At 44.6% G+C, this 26,542-nt stretch overlaps 2 protein-coding genes across 7 annotated transcripts in view; both read left to right on the top strand.

The window, feature by feature from the left end:
• The window catches only part of EHBP1 (EH domain binding protein 1), a 341,780-nt gene that overhangs the window by 287,762 nt on the left and 27,476 nt on the right, over positions 1 to 26,542 (top strand). For 4 of the 6 annotated variants that reach the window (XM_078784232.1, XM_078784229.1, XM_078784230.1 and 1 more), the window contains 4 exons: positions 1,690 to 1,799; positions 1,905 to 2,046; positions 7,476 to 7,567; positions 8,525 to 8,645. In XM_078784232.1, the coding sequence (XP_078640358.1) occupies positions 1,690 to 1,799; positions 1,905 to 2,046; positions 7,476 to 7,567; positions 8,525 to 8,645 (465 nt within the window). The remainder of the gene's footprint in view (positions 1 to 1,689; positions 1,800 to 1,904; positions 2,047 to 7,475; positions 7,568 to 8,524; positions 8,646 to 26,542) is intronic. The other 2 variants (XM_078784234.1, XM_078784231.1) reach the window with 1 other exon arrangement.
• On the top strand, positions 19,613 to 25,604 carry LOC144893603 (uncharacterized). Its single transcript, XM_078784218.1, has 2 exons — positions 19,613 to 20,537; positions 25,194 to 25,604. Exons 1-2 carry the CDS (start codon positions 19,676 to 19,678, stop codon positions 25,292 to 25,294), a joined length of 963 nt encoding a protein of 320 aa, XP_078640344.1. The 5' UTR covers positions 19,613 to 19,675; the 3' UTR covers positions 25,295 to 25,604.

Genomic DNA, 26,542 nt, shown 5'->3' with positions numbered 1-26,542 from the left:
GAACTCACCTGGTGAGAGGCCAATAAGGCCACGAAGTAAGGAAACCCCTCTGGGGTGAAGACACAACACTGCCGGGAGGAGGCGTGAAGGAGCGAACACGTCAAGAAGCTTTGAAACTCTGAATGTCTTGCTCCGATGTGAATATTGGTGTTGAAAGTAACATTGAATGCCCTCCTGCGCAAATGCATAATTAGAATGTTAAGTATTGTGCATAGAGTGTGGATGTGTTTGTTAGATTAGTGATCCGACACACTAGGATAGGGACATGCCAATCTTACTGATACTTTGCTTCTTGGAGTTAAGTGCTTGCAATGTTGTGGGTTAGAGTAAATGGGAGATTTGTGCTGTACGTTAGACAGGGCCATTCCCGCGGGCTGCCCCTAGTGGAGGCTCGGGAGAGCCTCGGGAGAAAGGTGGGGGTAGTGTTGCGGAAATGGCCCTTAGTGGTTTATTAAATATAGAATTAGTTCAGGTCCCCTCTTAGATGTATGTTTACCATAGATCGTCTGTACTGGGATGGTAGTTTTGTGTCGGAAGGTGTAGCAGGCTGTTTTGTGTGGTGCATTGGTGGTGTACAAGAGACGGTTCCCTTTTAATTACATCTTGACAATCAAACAAGGTGCAAGTTCCATTAAGACCGGCCTCGGTTGCAATGCCATGATCGAGGCAATGGATTGACGTGAGAAAGCGCGATTGAGCGGGCAAAAACGACAAGCGCCGTCAAAAACCGGAAGCGGCGCTTCGAGTAGTCGCTGAGCACGGGCGAGGAAGGAGGCGGAAAGACGCATGCGCGGATGGCGTGTGGACAGGCCTTCGTGGCGGGTTCCTGCCGGAGAGCTCTCTCCGTGCGTGATTGAGCGGGAGAAACGGAAAATCGTGCTGATCGCGTGGCCGATAAGGAGAGCGGGTGGCCGCCATTTCGCGACGCTTGATGCGTGGCCGATAAGAGGGCGGGCCGCCATTTGGCAGACTGCAGGCCCAAGCGGGGCCTTCGAATCCGGCGACATCGGCTTGTTACGAGCTGCATTCGCCCTTTTCACATCTTCACCTCTCGTCCATCAACACCACCAAGTACCCCCCTGTCTTGTATGAATGTTGTCCAGGCCTAAGGTTTATCTCGTTAGGGTCACCCCGCGAAACCCTTAATCGTAGCTCCCTAGATAAGAGCGGGTTATTACTCATAGTTGAATTATAATGTTATCGTGAACGCCTTGCTTGTTTTGTGTACCCTAATGTTCCCCCATTAAATCTGGTTGATTCGTATGGAAGTTGCCGCACTGCATTCATCTGTGTCGCATTGAAGAGCAATCCGCTCGATTTGTAATTAAAACCAAGCTGGCTACAGGTTGCGGCAGACTTCGCTCGGTCTCTGACAAAACCCAACCTGTAGCGACGGGTGTCTCCCCAACTGGCAAGGCACAGGTGTAATTTGGTATCGCGATAGAGGCGCGTAACCCGAGATCTGTGTCGAACCAGCCGGCGTTGCACCCGTGGGACGGCCGTGCCGGGAGGCGCGACCCGTCACCTACAACAATATATACATTATTTCCCTTTTTTAGGATTGCAGTATTATGCTTCTTTTCCTGCACTTTCCTCCTTTATCATCATGTTATTCCAAATAGAGAGGATTTATTGGACAGATGTTCCTGTTTAACAAAACCTATCCTTAACTTTTTTCCCTGGTGGTAGTCTCATCCAGGTCACCAATTGATACAGTGGTGAAGGGAAAGCCTGGGAGCTTACCAGTTGTTAATGATGGAGTGAACAAGACGTCCAGTTCAGGCCACACTGCCCTGAAAGTGAGATTTCAAACAGTATTACGTGATTTCTCAGTATATGATGAAATGATAAGGTTGTTTTGCAATTTCTGAAATGGGTACTTTTCTGTGCTATTTCCTCCACAGCAGGATGACAAAACACAGGGAGAGGTTGAGCATTTGCCACGTCCGACAGAGCGTCTTCATGGGGCACCTGTCTTCCGCCACGAAGTTCCGGTCCGTAGGATGCAGCTACAATCTTTCAGCGAGTTAGTGGATAGCAGGCATGGTGCGTGTCTGTGACTCATCTTGATGCTCGCTCATTTTTTAATTATTTATTATATTAAGTTATCGTGATGTAGGTGGTGCTTCCCCTTCAAAGGTAGTATTTTTATACACATGCTATGTTACCCGGAAGGCATTAAGAGTCTACTACGAAGTATGTACTCGCATTACACATAGGCCAGACCAAGTTAAGTTGACACATCACCCTTTTCTTGTAGATTATTCATGAGCCATTGTTGTACACCGCTCCTTTCCTACTCCATCTCCAGGTGCTGCATGACATAATTGCCGGGCACCAAAGGGGGCTCGGCAATGGCGCACGCTGAAAGGGAGTACTCAGTTTTCACTCCGGTTGTTTGTTTGTTTGTTTTCTTGTGTTCTCGTTTGTTTGTTTGTCTGGGCGATATCTCAGCCATCCTTTGAGCTAGGAAGCTGAAATTTTAGTACAATGGTGAGTAAGTACTTTGTCAAAAACAGTATTTTTTGTTTTTTGATTAATCAGTTAATTGATTAGTTACTTAATTATTATCGATTAATTAAGTACTTATTTATTTCCTTTCTCTTCTGGGCAATACTTCAGGCACCTTTTGAGCCAGGAAGCTGATAATTGGACATGACAATGACTAAGTGAATTGGCTGTAAAGGCTATTTTTGATTTATTGATTAATCAATTAATCGATTAATTATGTAATTATTTGATTAATGATCTCAGTCATGAATTTTTTTAAAGTTATACATTCGGATGAAACGGTGGTGGTTTAGGTATTCTATTAGCCAATTGATACATTATTTAATTATTTTATAATTTTTATTTATTTATTTTCATTATTAATGATTTATTTATTTTCGTTCTCATTTGGGCACTATCTCAGGCACCTTTTAAGCTAGGACGCTAATATTTGGACACGATAGTGACCAATTTATGTGGCTATAAAGGATTTTTTTGATTTTTTGATTAATCAATTAATCGATTAATTATTTATTGATTAATAAATTTAATATTTAATTTTTCAGATTAATGACTTATTTAATTAATTTTCAAAAAGTTATAACTTCGGATGGAGCACTGGTGGTTTAGGTATGCTATTAGCCAATTGATTAAGAAAATATTTTATGAATATTATTTATTGATTTTAATTATGCAATTAATCAATCAATTATTGTACACCTCTCCCTCCCAATACAGTCTCTATGAGCTGCACGGTGGTATCGCCGGGCGCCTGAGGCGCCCCGTCAATGCCGCGCTGGAGGATATTTATTTATTTGGCATGGGGGCGGTGTACTTTGAATGTATCTGTACATGTTTGATTACCTTTTTAAACAATCGCTAATGCTGTTTAACACTGGACTGAAAGAAATTTGAAGGAATCCGGACATCAGTCTATGCTTATCACGTCGACGATCGCACCTGATCGAAGATCTACTGTAGTCTATATACCCCACAAGGGTTAATAAAATGACCCTTCCTGCCGCTTCCATTGAGTTTCCTGCCGCAAGGCGTTTTTTGTGGCATTTTTCCAAAGCCGCTTCTCATTCCAAAAGTAATAACAACACTTATGATAATAGCATAATATTAATGATATTATGAAACGTGATGATATTATCCCGACTGATATTATGAATGATATTATCCCCACTCCCCAAGGGGTTTTCTGACTGTGGAGAACAAAGTCCCCCTCCCCTCGACACCCTTACAGAAATAAATTTTATTATCGGGAATTTAGAATGTTGAGGCACGGTCTGATATTTTCAATGACCTGATCTAACATAAGTAATAGTAATAATAATTGGCAATAATTAATAAGGATAATAACATGACTCCCTGCCACTCCCGTAGTGAGTGGGTGTACTAGTAAACTAAAATTTGCAAACAGTTTGGCAAGATTTATTAAACATTGCAAAAGGCTTGAAAATCTATTCAGTGAATCATTACAGGTGATGATGACATGGTGTTTGCAGTGTGACTGATGTCAAACTGCTGTATAGAAACACCTAAGTTCACAAAAGCACTGCTCGTGAAATTGCACAATGTGGGTTGTCTTTTTCTTTTGGAGGTTTGAAGATATTGTTTGTCTTCGCAAAGATTATCTTATGTTTTATCAAAATAGCATTGTCTTTTTAGAATTACCAATGTGAATGTCGATTTTGGCAGTAGATTTTTCATCTACAAACAGTTTACTGTTTGTGTTATCAATAATGTCTGTTGAACTCTCCATTTTTGATGGTATTCAGTTTGAAATCTTGACTCTGCTTGTTCTCAGTGGAAGGTAGTACATGTGTATCATTACAGCTTGTTATAAGCACATGTTGCATTCATTTATCCTGAGCTACCCCCTGGGGACCATTTGGCATGCATTTCAAAAACTGCAATATCACGTGACTCAGTACAAGTATGAAGAGCTTGCTATCAATGAGATGAGAGTGGAGCTACCCATATTTTTCGGCGAGTAAGTCGAATTGGCTAATTTCCCCATTCTTCCTTCCTTCATTCATAGATAAGTCAATTTGGAGTATACGTAGTTAGCAAAATTGTCAGCCAGTCAGAACAAGGTGTTAATTCCTCCCTGACACTGTCACAACACATCACTGCATACAGTACTACCAGGTTCATGAATATTAATGAGCTGTTTTGTGAATATTGTTGTGCACCGCTCCTTTCCTCTGTCATCTCGAGGCGCTGCATATCGTCATTGCCGGGCATTGAAGGGGGCCCGGCAATGACGCACGCTGAAAGGGAGTACTCAGTTTTCACTCCGGTTGTTTATTTGTTTGTTGTACACCGCACCTTTCCTATGCCATTCTCCAGGCGCTGCATAACGTCATTGCCGGGCACCGAAGGGGGCCCGGCAATGACGCACGCTGAAAGGGAGTACTCAGTTTTCACTCTGGTTGTTTGTTTGTTTGTTTGTTTTCTTTCTTGTGATCTTGTTTGTTTGTTTTTCCGGGCGATATCTCAGCCATCCTTTGATCTAGGAAGCTGAAATTTCGGCACAATAGTGAGCAAGTCCTTTGTCAAAAACAGTATTTTTTGTTTTTTGATTCATCAATTAATTGATGAGTTATTTAATTATTAGTGATTAATTAAGTACTTCTACATTTCCTTTCTCTTCTGCCCATTATCTCAGGCACCTTTTGAGTTAGGAAGCTGATATTTGGACATGCCAATGACCAAGTGATTTGGCTGTAAAATATATTTTTGATTTATTGATTAATCAATTAATTGATTAGTTATTTAATTATTAGCGTTTTAATTAAGTACTTATACATTTCCTTTCTCTTCTGCCCATTATCTCAGGCACCTTTTGAGTTAGGAAGCTGATATTTGTACGTGCCAATGACCAAGTGATTTGGCTGTAAAGGCGATTTTTGATTTATTGATTTATCAATTAATCGATTAATTATTTAATTATTCGATGAATGACAATTTTTTCTTTTTTGTTACAGATTCGGATTAAATGGTGGTGGTTTATGTATTATATTAGGCAATTGATTAATTATTTGTTTTTTTTACGATTATTATTTATTTATTTCCATTATTAATCATTTATTTACTTTCTTTCTCATCTGGCCAATATCTCAGGCACCTTTTGAGCTTGGAAGCTGATATTTGGGCATGACAATGAACAAGTGATTTGTCTGTAAAGGGTATTTTTGATTCATCAATTAATCAATTAATTATTTAATTATTAGTGATTCATGAAATACTTATACATTTCCTTTCTTTTCTGGCCATTATCTCAGGCACCTTTTGAGTTAGGAAGCTGATATTTGGACATTCCAATGACCAAGTGATTTGGCTGCAAAGGCTATTTTAGATTTATAGATTAATCAATTAATCGATGAATTATTTTATTATTTGATTAATGACTATTTTTGTTTTTTTTTAAGTTACAGATTCTGATGAAATGGTGGTGGTTTATGTGTTATATTAGCGAATTGATTAATTATTTAATTTTTTGTGATTATTTATTTATTTTCATTATTATTTATTTATTTATTTATTTCTCATCTGGGCAATATCTCAGGCACCTTTTGAGCTAGGAAGCTGATATTTGGACATGACAGTGACCAAGTGATTTGGCTGTCAAGCCTATTTTTGATTTATTGATGAATCAATTAATCGATTGATTAATTATTTATTAATTAATAAATTAATTTTTTAATTTTTTATTACTGACTTATTTAATTAAATTTCTAAAAGTTACACCTTCGGATGAAGCACTCGTGGTTTAGTTATGCTATTAGCCAATTGATTAAGACAATATTTTATGACAATCTTTTATTGATTTATATTATACAATTAATCAATTATTGTGCAGCTCTCCCTCCAAATACAGTCTCTATGAGCTGCACGGCGCCAGAGGTGCCCCGGCAATGCCGCACTGTAGGATATTTAATTATTTGGCATGGGGGCGGTGTACTTTGAATGTATCTGTACTGTTTTCTTGTTTGTTTGTTTGTTTTTTGTCCAGTCGATATCTCAGCCATCGTTTGAGCTAGGAAGCTAAAATTTTGGCACGATAGTGAGCAAGTGCTTTGGCAAAAGCTGTATTTTTTGTTTTTTGATTAATCAATTAATTGATTAGTTATTTAATTATTATCGATAAATTAAGTACTTATTTATTTCCTTTCTCATCTGGGCAATATCTCAGGCACCTTTTGAGCTAGGAAGCTGATATTTGGACACAACAATGACTAAAGTAAAGGATATTTTTGATTTATTGATTATTTGATTTATTGATAATTAAATGTCATTAATCGAAAAAATTTAATAATTCATTGATGAATCAATAAATAATTATTTATTGATTCATCAATGAATTATTTAATTTTTTCGATTAATGACATTTAATTAATTTTCAAAAAGTTACAGCTTCGGATGAAGCACTGGTGGTTTAGGTATGCTTTAGCCAATTGATTAAGAAAATATTTTATGATGATTATTTATTGATTTTAATTATGCAATTAATCAATCAATTATTGTACACCTCTCCCACCCAATACAGTCTCCATGAGCTGCACGGCGGTATTGCCGGGCGCCCCGTCAATGCCGCGCTGGAGGATATTTATTTATTTGGCATGGGGCGGTGTACTTTGAATGTATCTGTACTTGTTTGAATTACTTTGTGGGGTGACCTTTCAGATAAATTAGGAGTGTAAATACTTTTCAACATGTTTGTTATTATATGCAGGTGCAGTAGTTAAAACAAGCTATAGAATCATTATCAGCACTGTGAGACCATAAATAAGTCAATTCTGAGTGTAAGTCGAGACCTGAACTTCTGGGGGAAAAGTATCGACTTATTATAAACCGAAAAGTGTGGTAATTTGCAAATAGGACATTTTTCCGAAAATCGTTGTTCTCTTTTTGTGGTTTGTGTATTTTGAACAATGCGTACAAGCTGCTTGGTTGATCGTCCTCTTATTGTGCAGAAACTCAGCGACAGAAATCTATGAGTAAGGAATTGCTTGAGCTACAAGAAACCAACCCAGAATATGCTGCCGAGTTTCTACTAAATGATGAGGTACTTCAATCGCACCGGTTCTTGCTGGCCTATTGGCCCCTTAGTAGTATTTCACATTGCATGTGCTGCAACTGAGTGCATTCACTGTTAATCTTTTTAAAATATCTTCTTAAATCTCTCTGTAGAAAGTTTTTTTCCTCTGTTGATTTTGTAATAGTATATTATGCAGGACTCGTGCGTGGACCATAGAGATATTAATTAAAATAAACCTTAAAATCCATTGCTGCCTGCTTGCTGCCCTACTTCACAGTTAAGGGTACCTCACATCAAAAAATGGTTTTTCCGGACGTCCACGGATGTTCTTTCTACGGCAGCGTTGCGATTTTTTGAGCAAAATCGTGAACACCCGGGAGAGGATTTTGCTTGACCGTGACCGATTCACAGCGGTTTATTACGGTTTAGTACGGACTGCTACGGCTTCGTTGCGGATATACATGGTGGAGATACGGTGCCTCTACGTTTGCTGTGTACTTTGAATGCTCTCCCCGCTCTCCCCTCATTCTGCTGCTGACTTCCAAGGGAGCAAGACCTATCCAGGAGAGCCATGGATGGAGCAGCCGCTGCCCAGAGAGTCCAAGGAGAGGAAGAATCCTTGCGGATGGTTAAGATGGCCTTACGGAGTCTTACGGTGGTGTTACGGCAGTTGCGGAAGCGTTGATGAGGCGTTGAGGAAGCGTTGCAGTCTAGATTTCCGTAGCACTGCCATAATATTCTTACGAGAGTTTTGATCTGGACCAAAACTCTCGTAAGAAATTACGACCCCTCCCGGATGCATAAGGATCCATACGAATGCTCCAGGAAGCGTTGAGGATGTCCCAGGTGCCACAAGGAATGCTCCCGGTTGTGCACGATTTTTTTCGCCGCAACGCCGCCGTAAACGTCGTAACGACCCCGTAAGGCCGGTGTGAGGGGGGTTTTACGTTCACCTTCTTTTACCCCTCTCCTCTCCTCCACCAGGAATTACGGGATACAAGCCAGTACGTTGTGGGCGAGCTTTCGGCCTTGGAAAATGAGCAGTCGCAGATTGACAACCGAGCAGCCAGAGTTGAAAAACGACTTCGATTCCTCATGGAAACTGGTAAGTTTAAAGACATTTTGAAAGTGACTAGATTTACATTTTTGGTTTCCTTTTGATGGATTAAACAAAAACAGGTACAACACTAGATGGTATTCATAGAATACTTACCCTGCGCATTCAACTTGGTGTGAGCCAACTCTTCTGTTTTTGAACGTTTCTTTTTTTTTTTTGATCCAATATGGCTGCCAGACCACGTGAGCGATGACATTATAAATTTATATTCTCTAAATAATTGTTGCATAGATCATGCTCAATAAATTTCAAACTGATCAGACTCAGCGTTGTCCCTGTAGAATTATGACGTCATAATTATGGCACCAATGACGTCATCGTTAACAGCACCTATTCCCCATATGGAGTTCTTTACAATTTTTTTTTTTTTTTTTTTTTTTTTTTTTTTGTATACAAGATCGAGGCTCGTGAAAGAGCGAACATTAATCACACAGAAAGACAAACCGACACATAAAACATATAACATCGGGAGCGGTAGACAAGATGGGGAGAGAGGGGGAAGGACACAAACACAACATTTGAGAGCAGGGACCGAGAGACATGGAGACATCGAGAGATCTGAGAGAGGGCGAGGGCTTTGGGGGGGGGGGGGGGTGGGGGCATGGGAAGGGGGCGGTGGGAGAGGTATAAAACATATGGACACTGCCAGGACTTGCAGGAAAGAAGTTGGAATTTCAAACAAGGTGGATCTGGGGTGAATTAGCGGGGGTAGAAAAGATCAAGGTTTTGGATGGGGGAAGATAAGAGATGGTGGTGAACAGCTGTTTTAAAGACCTGGAGGGAGGAGTGGGATTGAAGGGAGTGAGGGAGTTTGTTCCAGAGGCGGGAGAAAAGAGGAATGAAAGAGTGAAGGTGAGCAGAGAGCCGAGATTTCGGCAGTTTAACCATCAGAGGGTTGCTGGCAGATCGTGTGCGACCTGTAGGAATATTTGGGGGACAGAGCACAGAGAGAGCTGGGGGTGCAAGGCCGGAGAGGAGTCGGTAGAAGACAGAAAGACCACCTACCTGCCTGCGGTGAGTGAGTGAAAGGCCCTCAGAGATAGCTTCATCACGGGAGATTCCAATAATTCTGAAAGCTTTGGTTTCAACAGCGTGAAGCCGAGCTAGGTGTGAGGCAGGAGCACCGGCCCATAGGGGAGAACAGTATTCCATTGAGCTGCGGATGAAAGCCTTGTATGTGGTGAGGAGCTCAGGTGTGCCGAGGAAGGACTTCGCATGACGGAGGATGCCCAGTCGGCGACTGGCTTTGGAGGCCAGCTTGGAAATGTGGTTTTCCCAAGAAAGATCATGGCAGATAGTGAGACCCAAAATCTTGAGCGACAGAACTTCTTGGAGAGGATTGTTGAGAAAGTAGATGGGAGGGTTGTCCAGTCGATCTTTTCGGAGAGACATAGTAAGAGTGTGAGATTTGTCAGGATTGAAAGACATGTTCCACTTGTTTGACCAGTCTGTGATTTTGTCCAGGTCTTCAGAGAGTGAGGAGGCAGCAGACTGCCGATCTGAGGGAAGAGGAATGGAGCGGCAGAGAGTGGAGTCATCAGCAAAGAGATAGAGAGGATTTTCGAGAGAGTCAGAGAGATCATTGATGAAGACCAGAAAAAGCACGGGGCCCAGAACACTGCCTTGGGGAACTCCAGCCTGAACAGGAAGAGGAGATGAGAGAAACCCATTCAGGGCCACACGTTGACGACGACTAGAGAGGAAGTCCGCCAGCCATGCGTGGAGATTTCCATGGATACCAAAGGAGGAGAGTTTGGTGAGCAGAGCGGGGTGCCAGACCGTGTCGAAGGCACGTGATATGTCGAGGGAGACAGCTCTAATTTCCTGTTTGGCATTGAGGACCTCCATCCATTGTTGAGACAGCAGAAGCAGCATGTCCAGAGTAGAGTGACCTGGTCTGAAACCAAATTGATGATCAGAGATCAAGCCATTGGAGAAGAGGAAAGATTTCATATCCGAAGCAATGATGGATTCCATGACTTTGCTGATAATTGGGAGAAGGCTGATTGGTCTGTAGTTGCTAGGATCTGTTTTTGCACCTTTTTTGTGCAAAGCGGTGATGTTGGCTGATTTCCAAGCAGATGGCAGTTGACCTTGAGCAAAAGAGAGGGTGAAGAGAACAGAGAGAGGGTGAGATAGAGCAGCAGAGCAGGATTTTAGGACCCGTGGGCTGATGCCGTCGGGTCCAGTTGCAGAATCAGAGTCAGAGTCGAGGGTTGACAGAAACTTTTCCACCTTGTCAGGAGGAAAGGACACGGAGTCCAGGAGCAGCAGGGTACGACTGGGTATGGTGGGTACAGAGAGGGATGGGTTTGGGACACAAGATTTAGAGGCAAACACAGAGTTGAGGCATTCAGCTTTTTCACGTGCGGAGTCAGCTGTGTAGCCGTTTGAGGTAAGGGAGGGGATGGAGGGGGAACAAACACCAGAAACGGATTTGACCAGACGCCACCAGGATTTGGAAGAGGGAGACAGATAAGAGAGTTCGGTCTTGAGAACGGAGAGATATTGTTTCCTGGCTCTCCTGAGGGTGGACACACACTTGTTTCGGGCTTTGTGAAAGGAAATGAGATTTCCTTCCGTTGGATTTGCTTTCCAGGAGACGAAGGCAAGTTGTTTCTGGGCAACAGCCTCACCACAAGATTCCGTGTACCATGGACGGGAGGAAGGGTATGACAACTGAAGACGAGATGGGATAAATCTGTGCATGAGAGAGAGCAATTTACTTTGGAAGAATTCCCAGGATGAGTTGATGTCAGAAGTGGTAGAGATGGGAGACCAGTCCAGATGATTGATTGCTGCTTGAAGACCGTGCCAGTTGGCCTGAGTGAAATGCCAGACTCGTCGACGCTGAGCAGGCTCCCTGAGGATGGTCAGAGAGATGTCCACTTTAACAAGGACATGATCAGATGATCCGATCGGAGCAGAAGAAGAGCAGCAGACCTTTTCAGGGAAGTTAGTCATAACCAAGTCCAGAAGAGAAGATGTTCCGTTGACTGAGATCCGGGTCGGGAAATTGACAGATTGTGTCAGTCCCAGTGAGTCGCAGAATTCCTTTGCTGAGGAGCCATGGCTGGTGAGAGAGGTACCCACACCCAGCCAACTGGCATGATGACAGTTGAAATCACCACATATGAGGAAGAGAGAGTTGGGATGAGTAGATAGAAGTTGGTCCATATCATCAGACAGCGAGATGTAGATGGAGTCATCACTGTTTGGTGGACGGTACAACACACATATGAACAAGAGGTGGGAGCGAAGGGGAAGCCGTAGCCAGAGGTATTCCTGGGGGTGAGGTGGAGAGAGTGCAGTGCAGGGCGAGTGAGGAAGAGAGTTTTTGATAAAGATAGCAACCCCGCCTCCAGGACGAGGCTCAGGTCTATCATACCGGAGGAGGGAGTAGCCCGGGAGAGATACTATGGAATCAGAGACATCATAAAGGAGGAAAGTTTCTGTTAAGCAGATCACATCTGGTTTGACAGAAGCAACCTGTATGGAGAGATCAGTTAAGTTTGAACGAAGGCCCCGGATGTTTGAGGTCCATACCGTTAATGAAGAGGAAGGGGGAGCATCAGATACAGAACAGGGGGGAGGAGGGGTAGGGTAAGATGTGGAAGAGGTGGAAGAGATAGGGAGAGCTGTTGAAGGTGTGTCAGAGATTTCAGAATAGCTCGGAGAAAGGGAAGGATGGGGCGGACAAAAGGTTTGATGGTGATTGGGTGAGCCACAATGAGGTGTTATTTGAGGAGGGGGAAGAGCGAGGTAGAAGGTTGGGGGAGATGGAGGTGAGAATTTGAAGGGGGAAGAAGCGGGGAGGACGCTTTGAGGAGGGGGAGTGAGAGGGGGGAAATTGAGAAGCAATGAGGGTGGGGAGATTTGAAGGGGAGGGGTGAGGGGGGAGTTTGGGAGGGAAGGGACAAGGGGAGGGATTTGAAAGGGATGGGATATGGGGGAGATTTGGAGGGGAGGGGTGAGGCAGGAGTCTAGGAGGGGAGGGGCGAGGGGCGTCTTGGCGGGGAGGGGTGAGGGGGTAGTTTAGGAGGGAGGGGGCAAGGGGGGAGATTTGAAAGGGATGGGTGATGGGGAAGATTTGGAGGGGAGGGGTGAGATTGGATTTTTGAAAGTGTACGATTTATGGGAAACGAACATTTATTGCAAAATGAGTTTCTTGTGACCGAGTTAAAAATACGTTTAAGGACGCTGGATGGAGGATGGAGTGCAGGAGAGTTTAGGGAATGTAGAAAAAAGGCACTATAGGAGATGGATATTTTTTTGGGGATGAATTGATTTGGTGAGCAAGTCGAGAGCAGCCTTTTAAAGAAGAAGAAGAAAAAGGTGTTATAAAATATGACGGAATACATAACTTGAGGGGAAAGTGTAAACATTGAAGGTTAATGAGTGAAAACTATCTGGGGAAATGGGGGAGAAACACGTGGTCGAAGAACGAACGAACGAATAAGAATGAATAAACGAATGAGAACAGAGAAGGAAATGTGTTTTTTTTTGTTTGTTTGTTTGTTTGTTTGTTTGTTTTTTTGTTTTTTTTTTGTTTTTTTTGAGTTGAGATTTACACAAGGAAGTAGGCTATGGGTGAAAAGACTGGGAATACAGAGAACGAAAGTTATTGGATCACAAACGACGGACCGCTGAGAGAAAAACAAAGCCTCAAGGTTGTACAGTGCACACTGTACAAGGCCTCAAGACACGACACGGCAAACAGACGATCAATTTATGAAAGATAAACACCGAGAAACAACCAAAGTTGCACACAATAACTTCACACACCGAAAGATAAATACAGTTTCGACAAAATACAATTGTGAACAGACTTAACTTCGAAAAACGTGGAGACCGTGTGGAGCTTCGAAAATCCCTCCCACCGTCTCCGAGATCTCGCGAGATCTCGAGATCAATGAGACATGGCTCATTGAGAAAATTGAGACATGGCTTATTGTAAAGAACTCTCCATGTGGGATAACATCTGTGAATGATGATGTTATAGGTGCCTCCATTATGACGTCATAATTTGACAAGTACAAAACGGCATCCGATGAAGATGAAATTTCTTCAGCATAATCTAGGAATAAATTAGCGGAAGAAAAAAATAATGATGACGTCATGGGTCACGTGGTTCTGCCTCCATATTTGTTTTAACACAAAAGCCTTAAAAACCACTGAAAACACGTCCTGGCGAGGGTCTGCAATCTCGGATCGCTCTTTTTCTTGTTGTTTATTTGATACATACCTGGGAAAATGTTGCGATGTGTTTTGGAATTTGTGCAACAAAAGGAGGCTTCAAGACATTCTGGCTGCACTAACCGGTTTGTCAACAATCTCTTACCACGAGTTCCCTTTCAAGGAAGTTCAAACGGAGGAGGAGGCCATGAGGCCCATCAAAGCCTGTGCAATGGTTGCCAACCTATGGTCGATGTCCGTGCTCAGCGCTTTTTAAATTCTGAGCATCTTGCAAGGAAGCAGCACGTACCATTTATAGTCTTTGGTATGACTCGGCCAGGGTTTGAACCACTAACCCCCTCGAATCAGAGCGGACGTTCTAACCATTACACCACCAAGTGTCATATGGCTTCTTTACATCGGATCTCATTAGAATCATAGCTCTCGTTTAAATTTAAAATCTTGTGGCATAACTTCGATGCACTTCGACTCACCGGCCTTTTTGACTTAGGATATGATATTATGACAATCCTACGGTTAGGTTTACGTTTTACGTTGACGTTTGCAGTTTTCAGGGTGGCACGGAGGTCGGTTCGGTACATGGAGATACCAGAGTAACGTCTGCAACTTAGTTATCACTTTTGAGAAGACGTTGAAATCGAAGGAGATTGTTGTTGATCGACGTGGCCCTGTTGAACTTTTCTCTTTCCTGTACGGTCTTCCTGGCACGACGCTTTGAAATGGTAAAGCCCGATTTCTCTGCCTTCCCCAAGCAGATGTTAAGCAAGCCTTTGTTTAATGGCATCCGTGCTCTCTAACACTGCAGAGTCAAAGCTGCTGCCCATGGGGACGATTAGCGACTATTATGGTGCAAATTGTGATCATTAGCGCTGCATAATAATTCCGACTTGCCGTGAGTGTGCCATCAGCGTCTTGCGGACACTTCTCACCGATCTCACAAAATGTGTTTGGACCAGACTCGTCACATGACACCGGTTAAAGAGATGCCTGACGAGTGACTCTTGATGATTGTATTCCATTGGTATTTGTTATTAGTGACAATTTTATTATACTCGGAGCTGCCATTTGTACACGTCTCACTATATGTCCCTTCTTTCTTGAATACAACACAGACATGCGGACTTGGCCTGAGCCTGTGAGTGCACGAGTTTGTACTCGGTTAACTCAGCAGACACGGTCGTTTACCCGCGATTCAAGCTTTGCTCTCGGCTAAGGCCTTGCCATCACAATTGCCCGTCGAATGGCTTTTGACGCCGTGCCTTCCTCGGAAGACCGATCACAATAGAGCAGCTACCCTCAAAGAGCCCCCCATAAGAGGGCAATGTGAAAATTATATCTCCATGATATTTTCAGGAGAAACTTCACGGTACCCGAACCCGTTGAAGAGATGAAAAACAACACGGGACAAGAGATTACTGCATTTCCTCTGCGGACTGGCCTTTGTCTACCATTGTAGTGGTAGCTGGACAAATTGGGCCGGTCTTTAGACACACAAAGCAGTTCCATTTATGCTGCAGATTATTCCCTGGTGGTTGCATTACAAGCACTTTATAATCGGCCTTTGCGCTTGGTGTTTGGCAATTCTGGAGTTACGTTTTGCCTACGTCATCGTAACCGTCGGTCACAAATTCCTTGCCTTTGCATCTCATCCCTTAAGATTAAATGGCCTAAAGGAGAAAACTGTGTCAGGCAGTTGAACAGCACTCCAGTTGAAGTTGAGAATGAAGGAGAATTGATGGTGATTTAGTAGGCGGGGGACTTGCATCACATAGGGTTCTCTGTTTTAATGTGTGTGTGAAGTGGTGTTTGGAGTTCTACAGGAAGGGCAGCCCTTGATCTTCTGAGACCCTGGATTAGGCATAGCTCAAATCCCCTGGCTTTACTAGCCCCCTGGCCCACTGTAAAAGGTTTTTATTTAAGGAAATGGGACGATTTGATAGAATTTGCGAAATAGGAGTACGGACATCTATTTCCTTATTTTTCTTTGACTTGATAAACTTTCATTAATATTCACACTGTCTTTTTCTTCTTGTCTCTAATGAACAGGCTTATACATAAACCATTCACATAATCTTAAATCGCGCGTGTGTGTGTGTGTGTGTGTGTGTGTGTGTGTTTGTGTGTGTGTGTGCGTGTGCGTATATATATATATATATATATACAGGGGGCTGCAAAAGTAGGTATACAGTAAGGATTATACCAGTATTACCAGTATTATAATATTACCGTTCGCCGGATCTCACCCCCATGGACTTCTTTTTCTGGGGATGTGTAAAAGACAGGGTTTTCGCACGCAAGCCACGTTCTGTTGATGCCATGATTCAGTTAATACGGGAGGCTTGCCAGGAAATTGATGCTGATAAAGACCTTTGTGCCAGAGTGTGCATGGGTGTCCACACTCGACGAGTGGAGTGTGTGAATGCTGGGGGCAAACAGTTTGAACATTTGAGGGATTAATATGTTTATTATTGATATGTTTATTATTGATATGTTATTATTGATATGCTTGTATAATCAATAAAATACGTTTTGTGCGCACGTTTTGTTTTTCATTACTGTATACCTACTTTTGCAGCCCCCTGTATATATATATATATATATGTATTCGTAAATATAAAACTGAGAAATATCACAAACTCCACAATACGAGCAGGGTGCCTCATTTGCATTAAATAAATAATCGGAAGAAATTAAATAAGTAGCGGAAAAAGCTTCAAGAGGATCATTGTTTTAATTTCTGATAAGCTTTCGACCAAACAGGTCTTTTTCTCAGTCTTCCTCGAGTTCAATGACTTTCGGTGAACTCGAGGAAGACTGAGAAAAAGACCTGAAACAGAAGGCGTGTCCGCATACTTTTGGCCATGTGGTGTATATATATATAATTAAACATATTATTACCTCCGCCACCAAAGGTGGATGGAAGTTGTGTTTTCACCCCTGCCTGTTTGTCTGTTTATCTGTGAACAAAATATCTCAAGAGTTGTGGACAGATTCGGACGAAATTTGACAGAGATGTTGCGTATGTGACAAGAACGAAATGATTAGATTTTGGTGAAGATCCGGATTCGGATCCGGCTATGAGAATGTTTTAAGTGATTCTTCACCATTGGGAGATAGGGCCAAAAACGATACATAGCAGGATATCTCAAAAAGTTATGGACGGATTTGGACGAAACTTGTTGGACCGGTTGTGTGTGTGACAAGAAACAATCGATTTAATTTTGGTGAAGATCCGGATCCGGCGAGTATAATTTTTAAAGTGATTCTTCACCATTGAGTGACATGGCCAACCAGATGGAGGTATGCTCTCCACTGAGTGCAGTTCTACTTTATGGAATGTTTTGGGTAAAAAGTACCATAAGTGCTTTGGTTTACTGAGGGTTGTTGAGGTGTAGAGGGTCTATCTTTTGTTGAAGGAAAATGATTTTTACACAAAAGGCCCAGAGGGGGAAGAAGGTCGATGTGTTTTTGCTCGAAAGAGCCAGTGGCAGAATCGTAGCTTTGTTACGTCAATCAAATGATTACTATGCATCACCCAATCATAAGCTCAACCGTCAGTGCCCACAAACTAAAAACTTACATTTATGATAAAATAATAATTCCAAAAACCTATGGCCCAGTTGCATAAATTCCGTTATCATTAAGGAAAGATTCCCCTTAAGGTACACTGTGATTCCTTAGCGAAGGATTTCCTTAAGGGCTGTTGTGTAAACAACCCATAGGTAATCCTGAAGTAGGGATTTCCTTAAGGTTGAGGAATTCCTTAGAAACCATTGCTAAGCCAGGCAACCAATCAGATTCGAGATAGGATTAGACATCCGAAAGCAAGAACATCTAATGAACACATGATTTTAAATGATGCTTGCTATTTTGCTGCATGCACGCCTGCCTGTTATATGTTGCATGGCAAACACGTGCTTCCGGATGAAAGAGGAATAAAATGATCCTTGTGTAAAATTCATTTGATTCTCATTGAGCATTTTATTGTAAATGCGTTAATGTGTGCAATAAATGTTTGGAAACTCCGAGAATGGTGAAAGTGTGTAGTTACAAAAGTGAAATAAGAGTGCAAAACAACAAACAAAAAATTCTGGATGTCATGAAAGAGTGAAAATGTTATCCAAGTCACTATATGCTGCTGTTCAGAGTGTGTTTCACAATGTACAATCATCTCTCAATTGTGGAAGTATTGTTCTAATTCTTATGTATGTGCTACTGGTGAATGTCTGCTGCTGTAGAGGAACCCAAGTCGGGTTTGAAACAGCAAAGGGCTGACCTCATGTAGCTTTTGTTGGTTTCTTTTGCAGTTTTCTTTGGCTGGAATAGCATGGGGGTCAAACATATATTTATATATATATTGTTGTGGATATGAGGACTGTATATTTTTTTTGATTGTGTGCTGTATTGTTGTGATTATTGTTTATTCTGTGCCTCCTGCCTCCGGAGCTGTGTAAAGACCAAAAGGGCGTCCCATAGTCCACAAGCATACACGTCAGCCAAGTAATAGAATATACCTGTTGATAGTTATCTCTTATTCTGTGTATTAGCGTAAGGCTGTGTCTTCCATTAATTGAAATACTCCATTGCACCAGTGAAAGAGATAGATTCCCTTCCATTCCCCCCTTTCCGTCAATTGCAATTCGAAGCGCCTTCCGCATTTTGGTCGGTTTTTTCCCCTTCATCCGCCATTGACCACGAGGCTCGAGTCGGGGAAGAAAGGCGTGTCTCCACCTCGTCATAGAGGGGAGGAGTGAGCCCGCCCCACTCGACCAACCATGAGCCAGGGGTTCGGCTAGAGAGGGCGGAGGAAGAGCGATCGGGGAGGGTCGCAAAGGTTGAGGGGCGGGGGCCTATATAACCCAAGGCAAGGGCGTGTCCAGGAGGAGATGCGTTTTTACAGAGGAGAGCAGAAGACAGAAAGGCCTGGAGTTGGACTTTGAGTTGGTCTGAGTTGGTTGGGAGTCGGTCGTCAAGTGCAGAGTGGTGAAGAGTCAGTCAGTAGAGGTGGTGGTCAAGTGGTTGCGTTGGTTGCGGTGAGGAGTCGGTGGTAAAGAGTGAGGGACCAAGAAAGAGAGAGAAAGAGTCCTGAAGCAAGAGAGGAAGTTGTTGGACTGGGTGGGACTAAGGAAGGAGAGAGAACCCGTCACACCAATCCCCCAAGCTCCGCGTTGGCTCCACCAAGCGTTCAGCTCCACCAAGCGTTCAGCTCCACCAAGCTCCGCGTTGGCTCCACCAAGCGTTCAGCTCCACCAAGCTCCGCGTTGGCTCCACCAAGCGTTCAGCTCCACCAAGCTCCGCGTTGGCTCCACCAAGCGTTCACCTCCAGCCATCCACCTCCTGCAATTCCCCGCGTGAGTCAGTGTCTTTTGTTTGTTCTGTCCTGGGTTAATTAAGTCTGTATAAGCTAGTATTTTCCCTGTGTCACCTGCGTCTTATGTGCTTGTAAATAAACGTGACTGCTTTCTTTTTGCTTGTGTGTAAATAGTCAATAAATTCAGTCGTATTTCCAAACCTTTCTTTGCCTTCGTTTTCCTCTTTGCATTGCGTCGTTTTCGTCTTTTCCCTCATTGAGCAGCTGGGGTGCGATACGGCCAAAGTCTGGGTGAATCGGGTGAGTTTTGTTAGGTCGCGGTCTTACACCACCGCTCGGTCTATAACATCTAACCGCGATCTATAACAATTGGTGTCTGGGAGTGGGATTCGAGGCCCGACCAAATTTTTTTTTAAAAACGAATAGAGGAAAAAAAAAAAATTTTGGTCAAAATTACGAGCTGCCGAAATTTGTTTTGTGTAAAGCAAAACCCGAATTTTGAAATCGCGCCATGGCTGTTCAAGGCGACGGGATGCCGGTGGGAGAGATAGACGGGGTAGAATCGACCCAGGACTTAGGAAAAAAAATGGTGGAGGAGAGTAAAGAAGGTGTGGTTGAGGGTGTATCAGGTGCACAAAATGGCGGCCTCGCGCACGTGGTTGAGGGGGCAGCTGCGGCCGCACCCTTTGTACTACCAACGGTGGTCCAAATGCAAGCCTTCATGGCGCAATTCGCCGAGATGCTGAGAATAAACGGGGAGAAATTGAGTAATGAAATGGAAGCAATAACGAACGAAAGGAGGGCTAACAGTGAGCGATTGGGAAACCAAATTGAAGAAATAACGAACGGAATGAGGGCCGATAGGGAGGAAAGGGAGCAGAGGGACAGAGACCGCAAGTTGGGCGAAAGGGTCCCAGGGGTGCACGAGGAGGTAACGCGAGTCGAAAAGCGCTGGTTGAGCGAAGCGGAGGAAAGCACGGGTACAATGACGGGGGTAGAAATCGCGACCCGGGGCTTGGAAAAGCCGGCGACCGATGAGGTAGAGGGAATTTTATTAAAGCCAACGGTCGTCGAGGTGAGTACAGAAAAAGCGGAAGTGGGCATTGAAATTGAAGAGATGACGGAGGTAGCCCGGGAATTGCAGGGAGAAATGGATAATGTACAAAGTCTGTGTTCAAATCATGATGAGATGCTCACTAACCAAATAAAAAGTTTGCAGGTGGCAAAGGAGGTGCGGAGACAAGGTACGGAGGTGAGTGGCAATGTATATGATGTGAGGAAAGCTTCAGTCGGCTTGGGGATTGGTTTGGATCCGGGTGTTCGTGAAAGGCCGTTGGTGAAGTGTGTGACAGGACAGGTGTGCGAAAAAAGAGGTGTGCGAGAATGTCCGACCATGGGGTGTGTGAGGAAAAAGTGCACGCCGAGGAGTGAGTGTGCCGTCAGGAGTGAGCCGGTCGAAGCGCGTGTGCGAGGGGGTACATGGAAGCGCGGTGTGGTGAGTGTTACGGAGGAAGTAACGAGAGAGTGTACACCTGTGGTGAGTGTTACGGAGGAAGTAACGAGAGAGTGTACACCTGTGGTGAGTGTTACAGAGGATGTAACGAGAAAGTGTACGTCTGTGGTGAGTGTTACGGAGGAAGTAACGAGAGAGTGTACACCTGTGGTGAGTGTTACAGAGGATGTAACGAGAAAGTGTACGTCTGTGGTGAGTGTTACGGAGGAAGTAACGAGAGAGTGTACACCTGTGGTGAGTGTTACGGAGGAAGTAACGAGAGAGTGTACACCTGTGGTGAGTGTTACGGAGGAAGTAACGAGAGAGTGTACACCTGTGGTGAGTGTTACGGAGGAAGTAACGAGAGAGTGTACACCTGTGGTGAGTGTTACGGAGGAAGTAACGAGAGAGTGTACACCTGTGGTGAGTGTTACAGAGGATGTAACGAGGAAGTGTACGCCTGTGGTGAGTGTTACAGAGGATGTAACGGGAGGGTGTGCGCGAGAAAGGTGTGTAACGGACGGGTGCATGACGAAAGAGTGCGTTGTCAAGAGTGGAGGTGAGAGTAGTGAGAGTGAAACGGAGCGTGAGTTGGTTGTGACAGGTGAGCGAGGATGTACACCTGGAATGGAAGGATGCACACCTGGAATGGTAGAGCGTGTGTGGGAAGGCACATTTGAGTTGGTGGTGAGGCACGTGGTTGGGTGTGCGAATGAGAGCACACCTGTGATTGTCACAGAGGAAATGACCGAGGAGGGGGCGCGAAGAGGTGTGTTGGTGAGGTGTGCAACCAACGAATGTGTGCCAAGGTGTTCGGTGGTCAGGTGTGTGACCAAGTCGGTGAGCGGAATGAGTGTACCGAGGTGTGTTAGAGAAGGTACGACCAAGAGCATGGAAACGGCTGCATGTATGAGCACGAAAGGGGTAGCGTATGCTTGTAAGCATCCAGGTGAGGCGTCGACGATAACCGGGTTAAAGGTTAGAACGACTTATAGCCGACTCGGGCCCTCGGTGCGTGCCGGGCTTCGCGTGCCGCGAGAACCAGCGGGGATCCGAACCACGGCGGTTTCGAAAGAACTGCCGTGCGCGATCCACGCTGGGCCTCGCGTGGATCGGCCGCGTCCGGGCTCCACTAGACGGAGCGGGCCGCCCGATAGGAAGGGTCGTCATGGCGACCACTTTCTATTGAGACGTGCCGGCAGGTCGAGATCGGGACATTGGATGGCTCCACGCCGAGGTGGTGCGTGGGATCTCGGCCCGGGTAAGCCCCCATCCCTGCCACGAATGCGGGACGTATCCAGCCGCTGGCACAAAAGAACCCGCGGTCATGGCTCGGCTGTACGAAGCCGAGCTTTCGAAGGAAATTGGCGCACCGAGAGGATGTAATAAGTAGACGGGTGATGGTGATAGTGATAGTGATTTAAAACGAAATTTAGAAAAGTGAATAGAATTGGCAGTAAATGGGAAATTTTTGAATTGTTGGATTTGGACGAGCGAAAATGGGTAGTGAGAGACCCCCGATGTGGTGGGATGGCAAATCCACCATCCCTCACAGGTGGGGGCAAAGGAGCAATAGATTATGGGGTGTATGGCAGTGAAAACTAGCCCGGGTGGGTTAGGTTATATTGATAGGGCTCTAGAAGATGACATTAGGTGACGATAAGGGTAGTTAGTGACTGATACCTGTAGTGGGGACGCAGGTAGCTTAGTGTGGATTATAATGACGTGGGAGCGCAATAGTTTAAAGGGACGACTGGGAAGCGCAAGTTTCAGAGGGGAGTAGTTAGCTGAGATGATGCCGTGTGTGTGAGGATTGGACAGGTGAGAATGGAACAGGTGTGATTGCACAGGTGTGCAACTGACAGGTGAATGGAGCAGTGTATGAGGAAGTAGTGGTGATTGCGTGTTGTGTTGACCAAATGGTCCAGGAAGAGGAGGAGGGTGCAGGTGGCACCAGGTAGGATTGCACAGGTGTGCAACGACAGGTGAATGAAAGACAGGTGTATGGAATAAATGGTATGGAGTATTGGAATGGATGGTCGTGGAGTGAGTATGGTGGAAATTGTGGAGTGGAGTGGATGGTGCGAAGGTGTGAATGGGGGAAGAGTGGACCCCCATCACGGATACCCGGGGCGGGTAGTGCAAGTGTTAGGTAGAGGGTATAGGTAAATTGTGGTTGGATATTGGCATTTGTGGTGCGGTTGCAGAATGGTATTGTGGATGGGTGCATTAGTGTTGTGGAAATGGCTGGGCGTGTAGCCTGTTAGTGTGTGTAGTTGGTTGGGCACTCCACCACTGTGAGGATGTCGGCCAGGTGAGGCCGCAGGTGGGCTCTGGGAGCCGGTAGTTGTGAGTGGGTGCCTGAGGATCCCGGGTATGGATCGGGTAGCCCAGTGCCAGAGAGGGCACTGAGTGGGGAGAGTGCCAGAGGGCCTTCCCCAGGTAGTTAGGTTAGGGTAAGGAGCAGGTAAGCTCGGAGGCAACTGCAGTGGTGGGGGTGTGCAGGTGGGTAGACCTGCTGGGAGAGTTGCACGTCGCGGCCCAGAAATTGTGCGAGGGCACCGGGAGATGAATCGGGGGAGTGAGACCCCAAATTGAAAAGCACCACAGTTTGGCCAATGGGAATTGGTTTTTAGAACCCATAGTGTAAGTGGCCAATGGATTGGCAGGGAGAGACCCCGGGTAGTGTAAAGTGTGTTAAAGTCATTTAGAAAGTAGTTAGGATGAAGTCTCCTCGCACCATCTGCATCCACTCACCTGAGGTGACAGGTACTCCGCACCATGCCATGTTTAATTATTTTTGATGCAAATGTTTTGGATTGTGAGACGCATCATGACGTGGGTGTGACATTGTGCTGTGATGTTCCATCTCTGCCTCCTTATGAGGACTGATGATGAATTTGGTGATGGCAAATTTTGGATAGAGGGATTGTGGTGACGAATTTGGTATAGAGGAAATATGGGGAGACGTGACAGTAGTGACGAATTTGGTAATGTGTAGGTTTTGTACATATGGGGTAAGGGCAAGGGTGGGCTAGGTAACAGGGGGGTGACGTACGGTAGGGAAGAGCTTTCTCACTTCGCCCTCCGTACGCATTTCACCTTGCATTGCCTTTTTGACGTGTACCCTTGTGACCTTACCCCTCGCTCAATTGTCTTTCCCCTTTTGTCTCCCACATGACCTGTGCGCCGTTGGGCGCCGAGGGGAGCGTGCGTGGGTCGGCCATTGTGCGCCCGAAATTCCCAGAACCAGCTGTCTGCATCGATGCACCACATTATGGACCACATGCCTGTGGCCGAGCACCACTTATGGACCCCATGGGTTGGGGCATGGCCCCTCTGCTGGAACCGGCCATGAGGGCCTGAAATCTTGCTGGCGGACCTTGGCCACAGGGCACCGATGCCCCACAGGTGAACCACACTAGTCGGCCCTGTGGGCTATAAATAAAAGAAAATAAAGAAGGGCACATTGGGCACACTTTATTGCAAATAGGCCGCCAGTAAGCAAAGCAAAAGAGAATGACAACATCTGGAAGACAAATAATAATAACCAGCAGAGGGAGCCGAAGAGCAAGAGATCACCTGCAGGGTTAGGGGTTGTTGGTTTATTTTTATGGAACACTGATGAACTATGGTGACTGCACCGATTGGTGCGTGGGTGTGTATTGGTGCGTTATTGGGTGCGTTCATGGTGCGTCGATGCAGAGCAGACTGTCTCCCCCCCAGAAAGAACAATTACAGGTCCTGGGTTAGTTTTGTAAATAAAAATAGCGTCAGTGTAAATAATGCTCCCCACCGTCAGTGTTTAGTTTGAAGACCATTCCGCAATTCGGTTAACTGTGGGCGTAAGTCTGTTAGGCAGGGTGCAATGGAGCAGCGGGACACATTTATTTATGTTTTAAAACTGTCGCACTCAGGGTCAGGTTAAAAGTAGAGGGAACTACACCTACGTGTCACACTAAATAAAAGTTGTAGGCCCGGGACGTGCCTAAGAGGAGGAGGGTGCAGTGTTGTGGATATGAGGACTGTATATTTTTTTTGATTGTGTGCTGTATTGTTGTGATTATTGTTTATTCTGTGCCTCCTGCCTCCGGAGCTGTGTAAAGACCAAAAGGGCGTCCCATAGTCCACAAGCATACACGTCAGCCAAGTAATAGAATATACCTGTTGATAGTTATCTCTTATTCTGTGTATTAGCGTAAGGCTGTGTCTTCCATTAATTGAAATACTCCATTGCACCAGTGAAAGAGATAGATTCCCTTCCATTCCCCCCTTTCCGTCAATTGCAATTCGAAGCGCCTTCCGCATTTTGGTCGGTTTTTTTCCCTTCATCCGCCATTGACCACGAGGCTCGAGTCGGGGAAGAAAGGCGTGTCTCCACCTCGTCATAGAGGGGAGGAGTGAGCCCGCCCCACTTGACCAACCATGAGCCAGGGGTTCGGCTAGAGAGGGCGGAGGAAGAGCGATCGGGGGAGGGTCGCAAAGGTTGAGGGGCGGGGGCCTATATAACCCAAGGCAAGGGCGTGTCCAGGAGGAGATGCGTTTTTACAGAGGAGAGCAGAAGACAGAAAGGCCTGGAGTTGGACTTTGAGTTGGTCTGAGTTGGTTGGGAGTCGGTCGTCAAGTGCAGAGTGGTGAAGAGTCAGTCAGTAGAGGTGGTGGTCAAGTGGTTGCGTTGGTTGCGGGTGAGGAGTCGGTGGTAAAGAGTGAGGGACCAAGAAAGAGAGAGAAAGAGTCCTGAAGCAAGAGAGGAAGTTGTTGGACTGGGTGGGACTAAGGAAGGAGAGAGAACCCGTCACACCAATCCCCCAAGCTCCGCGTTGGCTCCACCAAGCGTTCAGCTCCACCAAGCGTTCAGCTCCACCAAGCTCCGCGTTGGCTCCACCAAGCGTTCAGCTCCACCAAGCTCCGCGTTGGCTCCACCAAGCGTTCAGCTCCACCAAGCTCCGCGTTGCTCCACCAAGCGTTCACCTCCAGCCATCCACCTCCTGCAATTCCCCGCGTGAGTCAGTGTCTTTTGTTTGTTCTGTCCTGGGTTAATTAAGTCTGTATAAGCTAGTATTTTCCCTGTGTCACCTGCGTCTTATGTGCTTGTAAATAAACGTGACTGCTTTCTTTTTGCTTGTGTGTAAATAGTCAATAAATTCAGTCGTATTTCCAAACCTTTCTTTGCCTTCGTTTTCCTCTTTGCATTGCGTCGTTTTCGTCTTTTCCCTCATTGAGCAGCTGGGGTGCGATACGGCCAAAGTCTGGGTGAATCGGGTGAGTTTTGTTAGGTCGCGGTCTTACACCACCGCTCGCGTCTATAACATCTAACCGCGATCTATAACAATATATATATATATCGTTCGGTATTCGCAGCTCACAGCTTTTCCTCTGAACGAAACCAAGATTGCAACACAATTAATCTTTTTAAAGTCATATTAAAATGAAATAATTAAAATTGATAGATTAACTTAAACTTTTCCTGCCACTGGGGGACGGATACTTTTGCTTGTGTATATATATATATATATATATATATATATATATATATATATATATATATATATATATATATATATATATATATATATACATATATATATATATATATATATATTATATACATACATACATACATATATACATACAGTCACGTGAAAAAGTAAGTACACCCCATGTAAAGTTTTGACTTTTTCAAGATATTTCAACATATAGCTATTTGATCTTCATTTCAACAATATTGATAGATAAAGGTGATATAATATAACAAATATCATGAAACATTTTCTTTTTGTAGTCCATTGTATAATTTAAATAAACATAAATGCAAATTTCGCATGTGGAAAAAGTAAGTACACCCTTGGGCTCTAATCGGTGTATTGCCCCCTTTGTCAGAAACAA

Source organism: Myxine glutinosa, chromosome 9 (assembly GCF_964187855.1).
Source record: "Myxine glutinosa chromosome 9, kmMyxGlut1.1, whole genome shotgun sequence".
Classification (NCBI taxonomy): domain Eukaryota; kingdom Metazoa; phylum Chordata; class Myxini; order Myxiniformes; family Myxinidae; genus Myxine; species Myxine glutinosa.
Note: the sequence above shows the minus strand (reverse complement) of the source record. Positions and strands in the feature narration are given on the sequence as shown.